This window comes from Etheostoma cragini, chromosome 20 (genome assembly GCF_013103735.1).
Source record: "Etheostoma cragini isolate CJK2018 chromosome 20, CSU_Ecrag_1.0, whole genome shotgun sequence".
NCBI lineage: Eukaryota > Metazoa > Chordata > Actinopteri > Perciformes > Percidae > Etheostoma > Etheostoma cragini.
The window spans coordinates 3,006,756-3,021,721 of NC_048426.1; the positions used below are offsets into that span (position 1 = coordinate 3,006,756).

The following is a 14,966-nucleotide window of genomic DNA, read 5'->3' on the forward strand; positions in this document are numbered from 1 at the left end:
CAGAACTCAAGTGCTGAGCAAGGAGTGTATACATATTTACATAGTGATAGAAGGTAACTAATTACATTTACTCAAGTACTCCACTACATAAATCGGACAGCTTTACTTACTAGTTACTTTACAAATTAATATAATCTGGAAAAAAGAAAACTTTATTTAGGTTCTTTTGCCAGTGGGGCAACTAAGCCAATAAGGGCAAATGTGCAGTTGCGGAGCAACAAAAGCCCGTACCTGTGCACATTTTCAAGAGGTGACATGGAGGGGGACAAAAAACATGTACTGAGGACAAACACTAAACTCGAGATCTTGACATTCATGGAGGAAAAAAAAAGATGAGAAAAAATCTAAAAGTAGCCTAATGGGGACCAACACTAAACTTGAAGATGTCGAAGTGGAAAGTCAAGATTTCTTTTTTTTTTCACTTGTATTTTCAAACTCAAGATCTCGACTTGCATGGAGAAAAAAACGAAACAAAGTCAAAGTCAAGATCTCGCAAATAAAAACTCAAGATCTCGCAAATAAAAACTCAAGATCTCGCATGAAAGTCAAGATTACGCAAATGTGTTTGTCCCAGTTCATGTTTTTTTGTATTCATTTTTTTCCCCCCTCTTGTCGAAGTCAGGTCATGTTTTTGAAATGTTTTTTTTTCTTCATGTCAAAGTCAAAATTACACAAATAAAACTCAAGGTGTTGCAGAACAAAGTCAAGATCACGCAAAAGTGATTGTCCCCTCTGGGGCTGCGTAAGGACTTTCACTTGTAACTGAGTATTTTTTAGAGCTTGGTATTAGTACTTCTACTTAAGTAACGTAACTGAATACGTCCACCATTGCATGTCAGATAGTGACTTTTATTTTGTCTTCGTGGCATTAAGGTTGAAATGTGTCCGTATGTAAATGAATTAGTTGTGAATACTGCAGCCCAAAGGTTAATACATTGTATAATATTAAAGTTAGATCTGGCTTATGGATTTCTGTGATATAAGGCTCTTTTGTAAATTTGAATGGGAGACATGATCTTATCAGCTGCTGTTTGTTTGCTCAAAAAGCTTCATTCAAATGTGACGTGTGTGACTGTGGGATGTGTTTACCCTCTGAAACTTTAATGGAAGCTCAGGTTACTCTCTCAGGGTCAGCAGGGAGGTAAATACCTGCAAAATTTTATTGAAAATAATGAACTATAAAAAACTAAATTTGGAAGGTTTTTCAGTCATTGTATATACCCTTTCATGGATTTTTTAAATAATTGTTAACAGTCTCTGCCTCTGATTAGATGGATGATTTTTCTGGAAGCAACAACAACATAGAATATCTGTATTGAATGGTTCGATATTGTATTTTTGCTAAATAGTCATCCATGTCATGTCCCACTTTTAACTGAAAAACCAAATTACGAAAACAGGATGAAGAAATTGTGTGAGTAAATTATATTACAGAGTTTTCACATATAATCACTGTTCAGTTAAAATCTTGTGTGCCAGCTTATGGGTTGACACAATGAACTACTTATAAAACTATTGGGTTTTCAGAGAAATGTCCTGCCAAAAACCTGAAAACAGGAACGTTTTTGTTGGTCATGAACACTTTGGAGATGTATGTTTTTCACAGGACAGCAAGAACATATTTACTGATCCATACACTGCAGCTGGCATTTATTGTTTGTTACCCTATGAATGGCAAAAGCCAAATTTGTGCAAAATCTGTTTTCTGGGTTGACGTTTGGACAGTAAACACAGTGAGACCTGGTGATATCTAATTAGCATTACTGTCCAGTTTATAAAAGGGCCTACAAAGAGTGACACATCACAGAAGATTCTAAAACCCTGTAAAAACTGGTTGATGTTTTTGAGTTAACGTTTAGAGAGACGTTTGTTCTTTCACTTTCTCCAGCAGTCCTGCTTTGCATGGACTGTGTTCCATTTAACAAGCAGATTTAAAGCCAACTTCACAGTTATAAAATCAGAGCGGGTGACATCTGAACTCTGCTTGCTGAGAAGTTGTTATCCAGAAATGCCTCTGAGCAATAAGGAGGCACACACGCAGAATATGTTAATATGACACTTGTGGGAAACCAGATAGAGAGGTTGAGTCTTGTAGGGAAGACTTGTAATTTGGCTTTTACTGTAAATGTGAGACTCGTCATTGAGTGCAGTGTTCTTGAGGAATGAGTGAGACACAGAGAGATCAACAAGTTTTGTCTGAAGATTTAGTCCAGTCCAGTGTTGTTGATGTTGGTGTAAGTCAAAAAGAGTTTACCGGGCACCTGCAGATGTTAACACGTGGCTGTGACCAACATATGTGGCTGTTGCCTTGACAGCAGTTAAAAAATCCGTTATAATGTCCTCTGAGACCATCACAGTACCAAAGTCAGAGCACATCTACTCCAGTGACACTCCTGTTCGGATGCAGAGGCCATTCAGATCCGGCCAGTCGGACCAGACCCCAAAACCAGTAGAGTGGGTCTCAAGTTTTCCGCCGTTTTTTTCTTTTTAATCCTAGGAAGTGGGGATCCAACTCCCTGTCCAATGGGGCCTTGCAGCTCTCTTTGTCGTCATTGGTCAGTATGTTCAGAAGATTGAGAATTTGCATTATGGTGTAGATCCACTCTATGTTTGGTACCCCCACTGGGGGTGAAAGATATTGTCACTAGTGCTGTGTGTTGAGTCGAAACCATTTCCGCACTAAGCTCACCGTCTTGTACTTTTACCTTCTGGTGAATGTGAGTGTTGGAGAATGTATGTAGCACTTTCAACAGTCTGTCTAATAGCCTATAACTTCATAGACAGAGGGTTCACGGTCCTTTTGTCCAATATTGAAGTGACGCACTGCAGTTCAGCGCCCACGACATTACTCTACCAGCCTTTCCAATCACCCAGCATCCCTCTTCTTAGTGCTCCCTCCCAAGCATACCACAGCAAAGAAGAGGACACTGGCAACAACAGACTGGTAAAACATCCAGCTTGCCGCAGCCCCCTCAATGGAGACTGGCAGCAGAGCGGGCTTAGACCTACAGAAATTCACCACCATCTCCTTGATCTTAGAAGTGTTGAGATGTAGGTGGTTGAGTTTTCACCAGTACACTAAGCTCTTCACCAGGCCCCTAAACTCCTCCTCCTGCCCATCCCTTATACACCCCACAATTGCAGTATAGTTCGAAAACTTCTGCACGTGGCATGACTCTGTGTTGTAGCAGAAGTCAGGCGTGTACAAGGTAAACAAGACTGGGGAGATCGCAGTCTGCTGTGGAGCTGTGATCACAGTGTCAGAGAGGCAGTTCTCAAGTCAACAAGCTGTGGCCGCTCTGTCAGGTAGTCTGTAATCCGGGATACTAGGTGAAGAACAGAAGGGAGGGAGAGGGGACGGGATGAAGAGCAGGAATGTGCAAGCTAGCTTTGTTTTGTTTCAAAAGTGTTGTCACCCAACATCGCTTAGAGCACCTATAACAAACTAATAAAAAGGCCCCCACCTTTCCGCTTGCCACTTAGCTTGGGGTCCCGGTCCGCTCGGACAATAATGACGACAGTTAACTCCACGTTAGCATCTGTGATATTCCGATTAAGCAAGGTCTCAGTAAAAAAGATGAGGCTGCACTCCAACCTAACGTTCTTCACTATGGCACCTACTTCATCCATCTCGGTGGCCAGTGAGTTTACATTCCCCATCACACACAAAGGAATAGATGGCTTAAACTTTCACCGCTTCCTCAGTAGCCTAGCCTTCAAGCTAGTTACGCCTCAATTTTGTATTTGCAAATATTTTTTTCTGCCTGAGTTTAAAGTTGTCCTTTTTCCTGAGAACAATAGTTTCAAAGCAGACATTTTTTCTTAAGAAAGTTTCATGAATAAAAACCACTGTTTTTAATCAAACCGCAGCCCAGAAAGCATTGATTTGGTAGTTTGCATGTCAAAAAACGTCCAGATATGTAGATTAAAATTTTGCTACATTTGTTTAGAAGTCTGTACAGGCTCCAGTGTTTCAACATAATTCCTCGACACACTCGGCCCAGCCTCGAGACACAAATTCTGACAGGCTTCTCAGAGGTTAATGAACATGCTTTATTATGCCTCAATGGTACAAAATAACTTATGTAGTAAAATAAAATATGTAACAACCTGTAACAAAATAATAGCTCTCTTTGCAAATAAACAAATGTGAAATAATGTTTTAAATTATTTTGTGTCAGCTTCAAAATCCAGATTCAACTAAATATCTCTTAAAACCTTTTCAGTATAATTAGATAAGGTTTTTTGGTGTCCATGTGAGCTTTGAGATCTCCAGCACCGTTGTTAGACACTGAAGCATATGTGCTAGCTTTACACACAGTGCACTCCGCCTCCCACTTGTCTCGACTGGGACGGTACGTGGAACGTTTTTTTTGCATTTCAACTGTGAAGCTGCATACACGCTTTGGCTCCCCTGTCTGATCTGCTCCCTGTATGTGCTCCCTGTCTGATCTGCTTCCTGTATCTGCTCTGCTGTCTGATCTGCTCCTGTATGTGCTCCCTGTCAGATCTGCTCCCTGTATGTGCTCCGCTGTCTGAACTGGGCCCTGTATGTGCTCCCTGTCTGATCTGCTCCTGTATGTGCTCCCTGTCAGATCTGCTCCCTGTATGTGCTCCCTGTCTGATCTGCTCCCTGTAAGTGCTCAGCTGTCTGATCTGGGCCCTGTATATGCTCCCTGTCTGATCTACTCCCTGTATGTGCTCCCTGTCTGATCTGGTCCCTGTACGTGCGCGTCACAGAGTCCACAACTACCGTAGTGTTGTGTGCAAAGCCCCAGTCAATTTTAGTGCACGCTTCATGGTCCCATGAAAACATTTTCATGAATTTATAACCCACCCCCCTAACAGTCCGTAAAAAGTGGACATGTCTGGGCAAAAGAGAATGTTTGGTCACCCTATGAACATAAAAAATATATAAAAACAGCTATTCAAAAGTACACAGTATTAATTGGAATAGAATAATAGAATAAACTAAAAATCAACATCAGAAAATTAGTAAACTGAAAAATAACAATGAAATCAATTTTTTTTATTAAAGTTCAATCATTAACTGAAACAAAAGTTGTATCTATAATCTATGTACACAAGGCAGGATCTCGGGAATTGCACTGGTTCCTGTGGTAGGCGGGGCTTACCTGGCAGGTGAGGAGTTGCTGCTCAACGCTGTCCTGCATGGGGGAAATTGCCGCTCCACCAGCTACCAGGCTCCTCTGGGCTTTCTGCAGCCACAGCTCTAGCTGGCCCAGCGTCTCCAGGGAAACATGGGGGACACCCTCACGAGGGCGGGGCCCAGGCTGGGGTTCCTCTGGGGCCTGGGACACAAACACAACACACCCAGCTGAACCTCTGTGCTCCAGGGTCACAGGTGGAGAGAGGGCGAGGAAAGCAGGGGGAGAACTTTTAAGTTGACTCTACCTTCACAGGTTGTAGCTCTGAATACTGATCATAAAAATATAACTCTGACCTGTAATTCTACTTCTCACACTACCACCAACAGTCTCTTCCCCCTGCCTGGTTATATCTCTTGCTCTCTCTCTCTGTCTCTGTTGACACCTTTCCCTACCTCTTAGATTTCCCTTCTCTTTATTTCCCTCTCTGCTCCACCCACCTGTGGCAGAAACCACTTCCTGTATTGCTGGCAGGGCTCCAGTGACTGAGAGAAAATGACAGTAAGACACAGGGAGAGAAAGGGAGAGGCCTCAGGCTACAGGGGTGGATCTGAGACAAAGGGCCAGGTGAGCAGAGTAAGCAGTAAACAGAAGAATACAAATACTTACATACCTCCTTCGTATCGTACCGTAGCTGAGCTTTTATTCTATAAAAACTTTAATCTACAGTTTTTAATTTTCTTTTCTAAGAACTTTTTTGACCCTGCTTCCTTTTTTGAATGAATTATGAGCGTTTTGCACAGCAAGTTCAAACTCACAATCTCTCAAATGATTTCTTTCATGACTTCATGGCTCTGTGAACACAGTTGCCAGGGTACTACTGAGGATTTGACATGAGGTGAACACCATGAGTCAACAAAGCTGCTTTGAATGTCAGGATTAATCACGCATCTCAAACTTTCACCAGACTTTGGTGTCACTGAAGTCTAATGTGAATGTACAGAACCCTTGAATTCAATATTTCTGATACAAGGTTGTCATTTTTTATAGTAACTACATTCTCATTCATAATTTGTGCTTTTGAAAAACGTAATAATGCTTTGGTAAGATAATCCCCCCCTTCCCTTTTATGTTATGACTTGCATGGCTTGCTGCTCAATCACAGGAGCACATTCAGTGATAGACTCATTCTCCCAAAATGCACCACAGTGCGGCCATCAAACTTTATAACTCCTCCCTCTGAGTATCTGACACACAGACACTTAGAGAGGTTGAAACTACAATATTATCTGTTTTGTACATTATCATCTGTTTTTACAATGTTATCTGTTTTTGTGCAATAACGCTGGCTTGTAATGTGTGCAATACTCAACCTCTACTATTATTATTATTATTATTATTATTTCATTTCACCATTGCAACACCTTAATTGTGTTAATTATGTAAATACTGTATCATAATATTCCTTTAGCTATTTAAATATTATATTTCTTTATTTATATTTCATTATTTGTGCAACTGTAACACAGAGTTTCCCTTCGGGGATCAATAAAGTATTTCTTATTCTGATTATGTATGGCAGCAAAAAATAAAAATAAAGATAATATGTTGTTTAATGGGCAACATGGTGGCTGAGTGGTTACCACTTCTGCCTCGCAGCGAGAAGGTCTGGGTTTGAATCCAGGTCAATCCAAGCCTTTTTGTGTGGAGTTTACTGGTTGGCTCAGGTTTCTTTTCCCCATAAAGACATGCATGCTGGCGAACTAGGACTACAGTTGAAAGTTAGCCAAGGGGCTAACACTGGTGCATTTACAGAAATGTTGAATAATGTGCATTGTCATAATCAAATAAATAAACTCTAATGGTCAAAACTTAACTTAAACATACTAGTCAAAGGAGAAATGGAATGAGAGCATGAATAATTTAGTAACTGGAATGCACAAATCTTTAAATAAAGTGTAAATTACTAAATTTAGACAACATAGTATTTTAAGAAGCACTAATTTATCCATCTCTAATTTCAAGACGGACAAAAACCAAAAGTTTGCTCATGCTGATACTTCCTAGGCTCACAAATTTAAATTCAAAATGCAGTTAAAGCTGCAAGCAGCGTTGGACGGGCCCTCGTGTCTCTGCACACATGGGTCGGTGTTACTGTTACTTGCGACTGTGCAATTGAGCGGCACTCAGACACTTGATACCTCACACAAGACTCTACGTCATACAGTTCATTAGCTGTCAAAGGGGGAGCAGCCAAAGCATAGGGGTCTGAGCAAAAGTCTTTGAGTTCATTTACACCTCACATTAGACTCTACCTTAAACGGGTCACCAGTGATGAAAGTGGTCTGGCTTAAGCATAGGGGGCGAGTCAAACCATCAACAATGAAGAAGGAACTCTTTGCTGAGTTCAATGATCTCTCACAAGGGTCTATCTCAAACGGTAAAAATGTTATAAAAGGGGGCGTGGCCTAAGCAATTACACTGTACACTGAAGTTAAAACAACTTCTTTGTTCATTAATAAATGCTCAAAATGGCCGCCACGCCACACCCACATCCTTGGACAAAAGCTTTTGCTTTTAAATAACTTTTCATCAATGGTCTCCCCGCCACAGCCATGCCCTCTGACAAAAAGTTTTTAATTATAATAACTGTTCATCTCTAAGGTCTAAAGATGGCACAGACTAAAATTGAAGTTGATCGGATGAATGGCCAAAATTGCGCTAATTTCGAACTTTCAATTAAAAATGGCGGACTTCCTATTGGGTTTGGGGCTTGGGTTTGGTCCAAGGGGGTAAGCCTCTTCACTCAAAGCAAAGCTCCCTATTGCGCCATTTTAATGCTACAAAGCGTTTCAAGACTCTATTTGTGCATTGTTTATTTCTAAAGAAACACGACAATGTATAAAAGGCTCTGTTACCTTGTAGCTCAGTTGTAGCTGACTCTGTAGCAGGCGTTTTTGTACAAATAGACTGATTGTGTCACAACCACGCTGTGGATAGTTGAGTATTGCCAGGAGAAGCTTGCAGACAGTTTTGACATACATCAGCTGTTTAGGTTTAATTACTAATGTTAACTAGCATGTTAGTTAGCAGGAATTATTATATGTTATCTCCTAACATATACCTACGCTCTCCGTCTCTGCTGATTGGGAATGATTAAGATTTCGCTTGGCACAGCTACCAGAAGACTTACAACCTTCAGACACTCTCCCCATGTCAAATCTACGTCTTCAAGCTCAGTTGGAGGCTGCACAGTAACGCTCAACTATAACCGGAAAAGAGCTTCTAATAGACTTCACTGGTCTCCGTCCGGAACAACGGGATCTGTTGGTCCACTTCTTTAACTGTCTATGGTTAGGTCTAGGGCTGTTGGGTTTAGGCTTCTATGAGCTATTTTGTACGTCTTGACATTTTACAATTGTGTACGAATTTTTGTTAGTCTGCATTAAACGCGCTGTAGAGGGCTACATTTTTTTTTTTTTTAATTTGTAGGGTGCACTTTTGAGCCCTTTTTGTGCGCCTATTAAACGTTGTTGATTCCTTGCGCAGAAGAAGAAATAATAATAATTCCTTCAGTTTTAATAGGGCCTTTGCTGCTCTAGGCTACCTAATAAAGGTATAGGTAAGTGAAAGAAATACAGCATTCCCCGTTTTTGTATAGGTCAAGTAGTAGATGGTAGATGGTTATCTTAGGAGGTTTGTCAACTCAGTCCATCAGGGAGTGATTAATGTGCAACCAGGTTCCAAATCTGCATCCACTCCTGCAGTTAAAGGGTTAGGAAAAGGACTTTCCTAAGAAAAGGAAGGAAAATGCTTGTGTTTGGTGTCATGCTGGAACCAGAGCGCTGAGTGTGACTTGTATCTCTTTTTTTGCTTACCAGGGCAGCTTCAGGACGCAGGCCCTCATTGTGGTCCTGATGCTGCAGTCTGAACGTACCGGTGAGGAAGGCTGAGAACTCTGTTGATTTTGCTGATGTTACACTAAGGTGAGAAAGTGTGTATACATGTGTGCTGGCTATGGTTGCTGCTGTTTCCAGAGAACTTCTAGATTTTCGGAGAACTTCTCTTGATGTTGGCAGAACCGCATATTTACCGCTGTCCACCTCAGTGCTTTCTGATCTTACAGCTGTTGAAGCTTTACTTTCCTCACTAGTTGTGCATGAGTAATTAGTGAGTGTGTTTTGGGCAGGTGTGACAAAGTCCCTGGCCTGCGTGCAGTCTGCAGGTGTGTGTGTGCTCTGTGTATATACTGTGTATGTCTTCAGCCCCACTGAGTCATCCCCCCTTCATGCAAGCCCCCTCTGTCCCATCATGAGCTCCTGACACAGAAAGAGAGACGGAGGAGTAAATCACTGTTGTGTGTTTATTTGTATTTGTGCTGTTGTTTGGATATGTAGACAGAATGGAAAGACAAAAGTGGAACAATGTACAAGTACAGCACATGCCATGTAATGTAAGACATCTCAGTGCCGCTGCTTCCAGGTGAAAACCTTTTATCTCAAAAATTGGCGGCTTATTGTGCATTGTTACTGATATACATTGATATGAATGAAACTATAAATGAGCCTTAAAGAATCTTGCACAGGAGCAAGCAGTATCTTTTTGATTATTTGAGTAAAATTCCTCTGATTAACCCTTGTGCTGTCTTTCATTGTTTTTGTTCCTTTTTTCAACACTTTTGGTGCTTTTTTCAATTTTTTGGGCACTTGTCTTTGTTGCCTTTATACACTTCTTTTCACTATCATGTATCAACACCACTAACACCTAGTTAATACTAGTTTTAAACTTACTTTTGTAATTCATGGTCAAGAAACTTGGTCTATTTATAGGAACTTATACCTAATCCTTGAGTCTAAAAAGCAGAAATGATGATATATATGTTTAATATATAAACCAAAGGATAATCACACAATGGTATACTGTATGTCAACGTTCAGCCGGGATACTGTTTTGAAACATTTCAATTTCTTTTTTAAATGCTAAAAAATTTAACAAAACACCCCAAATTCAATTAAATTAGAGATCCGATCAGTTGATGTATGGAATCATCCATGTTATTTTTGGTTAATTAAAATTAGGAAGTTAAAAAGAAACCCATATTTCTCATATTGACATTTATAAATTTGACCCGAAGACAACACAAGGCTTAAAAAATACTTTTACTAAATACTAAATTTTTAATCCCATGGTTTTCACCTGCCGACAGTAGCGTGTTAATCAGTCATCATGTCAAACCAGTGCATTTTCATGGCCAACAGTCATCTTAGGAAATGTAACTTTCTGAAGTACAAAAGCTGCGTTGAGTGAAAGTAAATATTCGGTTTCATAACAAAGAGGGAATCTTTCTCCACACTCTCCTGCTGCCAGCAGTGACTGAGCAATTATTCAGGTAAACAACAATTTATTATCATGTTCAGCTTATGGAAATTCAAATAGCAGATGTACGTAAGCAAGCAAATTTTATTATTTAAGTGCTGGTAAATGAGCTCAGATAGTAAATGAAAGGTCAACAATCAAAACGTTTAACTATTTTAAATCACCATTCCCTATATGATACATTAAAAACATGGTTCAAAAAATCTGTCTATTAGTACACTTTGTTTCTGCCTTTTATAAAAACATAGTTAACCATCAGAATAATGGTCCATGCAAAAGCATATTACAGAACAAAACCCATCAACCCTGCATGCTGAATACCACCAGTCTGCTTTCCGTTTTTGGTAAAGTAAGTCAATCACTTCTCACATAGTTGCAAAATAATGTGCTGTGGCTTCTTGAACCACATCTCAGTTATGACCACTAATCAATCAACAGGCAACATTTATTCTCAGGATGAACAAGCTCAGCAGTCCTTCAAGTAAACCATTAAATAATTTGGGGAGTACAACTGATTCAATATGTCCTGTCCTCTTTTTTATTTTTCATAATGCAGTTAGAAAACCTGATGAACCAAAAACATGTGTTTTTCAAATGTAAACTAACTGTTGCACTGTACTGTCTGAAGCCAATATCTGGAATTTTTTGCCATGTAAATGCACTGATGGTTGAGACATTTCAAGAACAATTTAAATGTCTAGAATTGGTGCAAGAACCATTCAGGTGCTCTAGACTTGGTTTTAGAAAAATCAGTTCTGGGTTTAGTTCTATAAGAAGATTAAAGTTTTGAGTTTAGTTGTAGAGAAAACGGTTCTAGAAAAAGTCTTGCAAAAGTTACTAAAAGTTCTACAAGCATTCCAGAAGACACTAAAAGAAATGTCCTAGATTTGGTTCTGGAAGATGTGAGGAGTTTGGAGGTTTGGTTCTGGAAAAAAAAACATTGGTTCTAGAAAGAAGCCAAGAGCTCTACAAGACATTCTAAAAGAATTAGGGAGTCCCAGTGTTCTGTAAGAAGTATGGTAGGGGTTCCAGGGCTTGTTTAAGAAGATTCTACATGGAGGAAAACTATAGGGAGTTCTATAGTTAGAACTAGAAGGAATTTGGGAAATTGTACTGTCAGAAGTGTAAATTATAGATCTCTGGAAGAAAAAATTCTACATTTGTTTGTTCAAGAAGAACTGGGAGTTCCGTAAGATACTGAAGGAAGCTTTGAAATCTGCGCCTAATTCTAATGGAGTTCTAAGGTTGTACCTGGAAGAAGTTGGGATGTCTATAATATGTTGTAAACATTGGTGTTTTAGGCTTGGTTCAAGAAGGAATGACAGGTCTGAACCATAGGTCTGAATACAAAAGGGATTCTTGTGTAGGTTCTAGAAGAGGTCGAGGCACTGTGATTGGTTTCAGAATAAATGAGAGTTCTTGGATTGGCACTATAGTGAACACTATAAGTAAGGATGATTCTAGAAGAAGCAGTTAAGTCTAGGCATGTTTCTGGGGGGTTCTGCACATGGCTTTGGAAGAAGCTAGAAATGCAATTCTTTGATCAAGAAGAAGTGAGAAGTTGTAGTGATACAAGGTCTAGATCTAGGAGACTACACATTTTGATTGGGGCCCAGTGTCTGGTTTGGAGACTTTTACGGTGGAGGCTGTTGTGTTTACCACGCTCTCAGGCAGTGACTGAGTTCGGACTGTGCCCAGGGGTTTTGATAAAGCTTCCGATGAACTTGCTTCTGTGGTGTCAGTGGAACCCTCAACATCCTGAAGAAACATGAGCAGGATTAGAAGATCAGTCAGTTAAATACATGGATCATTTAGTCTGCACGGTTACCACCAGATGACGATGCATATAGTTAATGACACACTTGGTTATATTACATAATGTTATTGACATATCTTTGTTATGTTGTTGTCTTATATACCCTGCTGCATTGTAAAACATATTACATTTTTTTTCTCCCTCAAACTGTTGGCATCAATAAACGGTTTTGGACCTTGGGACCATGCATTTGTGTGGTACACAGACACTGCAAATCATCACCAATGAAAATGAAACTCCCTGCTGAGTTAAATGATACCTCACACAAGACTCCACGTCATACAGTTAATTAACTGTGAAGGGCCATAACCAATTAAAACGGAACTCTCTGTTGATTTTAATGATACTTCACTCAATAATGTACAAGAAACCGGACATTAGTTATGAAAGGGGCGTGGCAAACCATCACCAATGAATAAGGAACTCTTTGTTGAGTTCAGTGATACCTCACATCAAATGGGTCACCAGTTATAAAAAAGGGGTGTGGCTACAGAATAGGGGCAGGTCAAACCATCATCAATCAAAAATAGACTGTCTGCTGAGTTCAATAATACTTCACACAAGACTCTACCTTAAATGGGTCACCAGTTATAAAAGGGACGTGGTTTAAGCGTAGGGGGTGGGCCAAACCATCAACAATGAAGAAGGAACTCTCTGCTGAGTTCAATGATACCGCACACAAAAGTGTACATCAAACAGGTCATTAGTTATAAAAGGGGAATAAAGGGCATAGGGGGCAGGTCAAACCCTCACTCAATGATATCTCACACAAGACTACCTTAATCCGTTCAAAATGGAGTGTCACCTAAGTACATGGCCGTGGTTAAAGTATAGGGGTAAGTATCACGGGTAGACCAGATATTATATATTTTGTGTAAATGGGATGATGTTTTTTATAAAAGTCAACTTTGGACTGTTGATGTCCTAAGGCCTGGACCCTTGTCCAACGTGAGAAATGTCAGCAAATTGGACAATGTACACTAAAGTTACAACAACTTCTTCATTCATCGATAAATGCTCAAAATGGCCGCCAAGCCATGCCTACACCGTTTGACGAAAAGTTTTGATTGATTCGAAAATTTGATCTTTAAAAGGTGTTGAGATGGCACAGACCAAATTTGAAGTCCATTGGATGAAATCTCCAGCAGGAGTTTGTTACGGGTCCCATGGCATGAAAATTTCCCTTTGAGTTTTTTTTTTACATTCATATGCTTTCCCCGAGCCTGCCTATGGTCCACCAGTGGCTAGAAATGGTGATAGGTGTAAACCGAGCCCTGGGTATCTTTATCTGCCTTTGAGAAAATGAAAGCTCAGATGGGCCCATCTGAAATCTTGCTCCTTAAGAGATCATTAGGGTCAACGTTAACTCTCTTTTCTCTGATTTGCACGCCCCGAGAATTTGGTCCACCCATGAGAGAGGGACATCATGGCTTTTAAACAAGTAAAGTGGCAGTTGGTCGAGGCCACACCCCCAGCCTCCGCCTTGCCCCCCCTTTCTCCTCCTCAAAAGCTACAGACTAAGGAAAGCTCATTGTGGGACTGGCTCTAGTGGCTGTAATTTTGCACCATGGCTGAATTTTGGGAAAGAGACTTCAAATATGGTATTAGGGGACCACCAAGGTCTATATAAAAGCATCCAAAGAGCACCATGGCATGAGACCTTTAAAGTGCAACATGGAAATGGCCAAAATTGCACTAATTTCAAACTTTCAATTCAAAATGGCGGACTTCCTGATGGGTTTAGGGTATGGCTCCAATGAGCTTTTTTGTACGTCTTGACATGCTACATATGTGTACAAATCTTCGTTGGTCTATGTTAAACAAACTGCAGGGACTCAAGTGTTTTAACTTTGTAGGGGGCGCTAGTGAGCCATTTTTGAAGAATTCCTTCAGTTTCAAGAGGGCCTGGGCCCCACATTTTTTTTCTGACATTACTACCATGGCCTGTGTCCAATCCTGTTGGTTTAGTTTAATTTTTTAAAAGAAAACAATAGTTAATTAAACTCCTGGGTATTGTAAATAGTGCAGTTATTGAGGAGTATTTCAGGTGTAGATTTGGTTCCTTACAAAGTATTTAAAGCAGAAGGACGGTATATGTGGGATTGAGTGAAATAATACAACACAATAAACTATAATGTGTGTGTTAATGGTGTCACCCAGTGCAACAGTGTGGCTCATTTGTGTGTTTTTAATACTTGACATGACAGTAAAACTCTAAGGAACATCAGGCTTTGGAAACACAGGCCATATTTGTTAGTAGGATCACTGTTGGTTTTGGTCTTTTGACTATTTGTTGACAATATACAAATAAATAATATCACCAGACTATGTATTTTTTAAAGCAAAGCATCAATCAACAGGAGCCAATGAGAATGTTTGACAGTGTTGAGAGTTAATTTACCCGTCTGTCTCCTCCAGTCTTTTCAATGCTTTGTCCAGCAGCACCTTCAGTCTCTTCAGGAACAACAGCCACAGGTTCCTAACAAATACAATGATGTATAATTAAAAAAGTCTACATAATCAAAGCACACCTTCATGTTAAATGGCTGAACGAGAGAACATTGTTGGTAACAGGTTATGAACTAACTCTAGGCTCGTTCGAGATGAACTGCGCCTCGCCTGTAAAGTGGACGAGAGCAGGCGGCAGCAGCGGGGGCGGGGGAAAA

General features: G+C 40.1%; 1 protein-coding gene across 1 annotated transcript in view; it reads right to left on the reverse strand.

Annotated features, from left to right (window-relative positions):
• The window catches only part of LOC117936251 (nesprin-2-like), a 208,747-nt gene that overhangs the window by 72,425 nt on the left and 121,356 nt on the right, over window positions 1-14,966 (reverse strand). The window contains exons 79-82 of the mRNA XM_034859128.1: window positions 14,702-14,779; window positions 12,072-12,242; window positions 5,609-5,653; window positions 5,136-5,411 (exon numbers count right to left, since the gene is read on the reverse strand). Of these exons, the coding sequence (XP_034715019.1) occupies window positions 5,136-5,411; window positions 5,609-5,653; window positions 12,072-12,242; window positions 14,702-14,779 (570 nt within the window). The remainder of the gene's footprint in view (window positions 1-5,135; window positions 5,412-5,608; window positions 5,654-12,071; window positions 12,243-14,701; window positions 14,780-14,966) is intronic.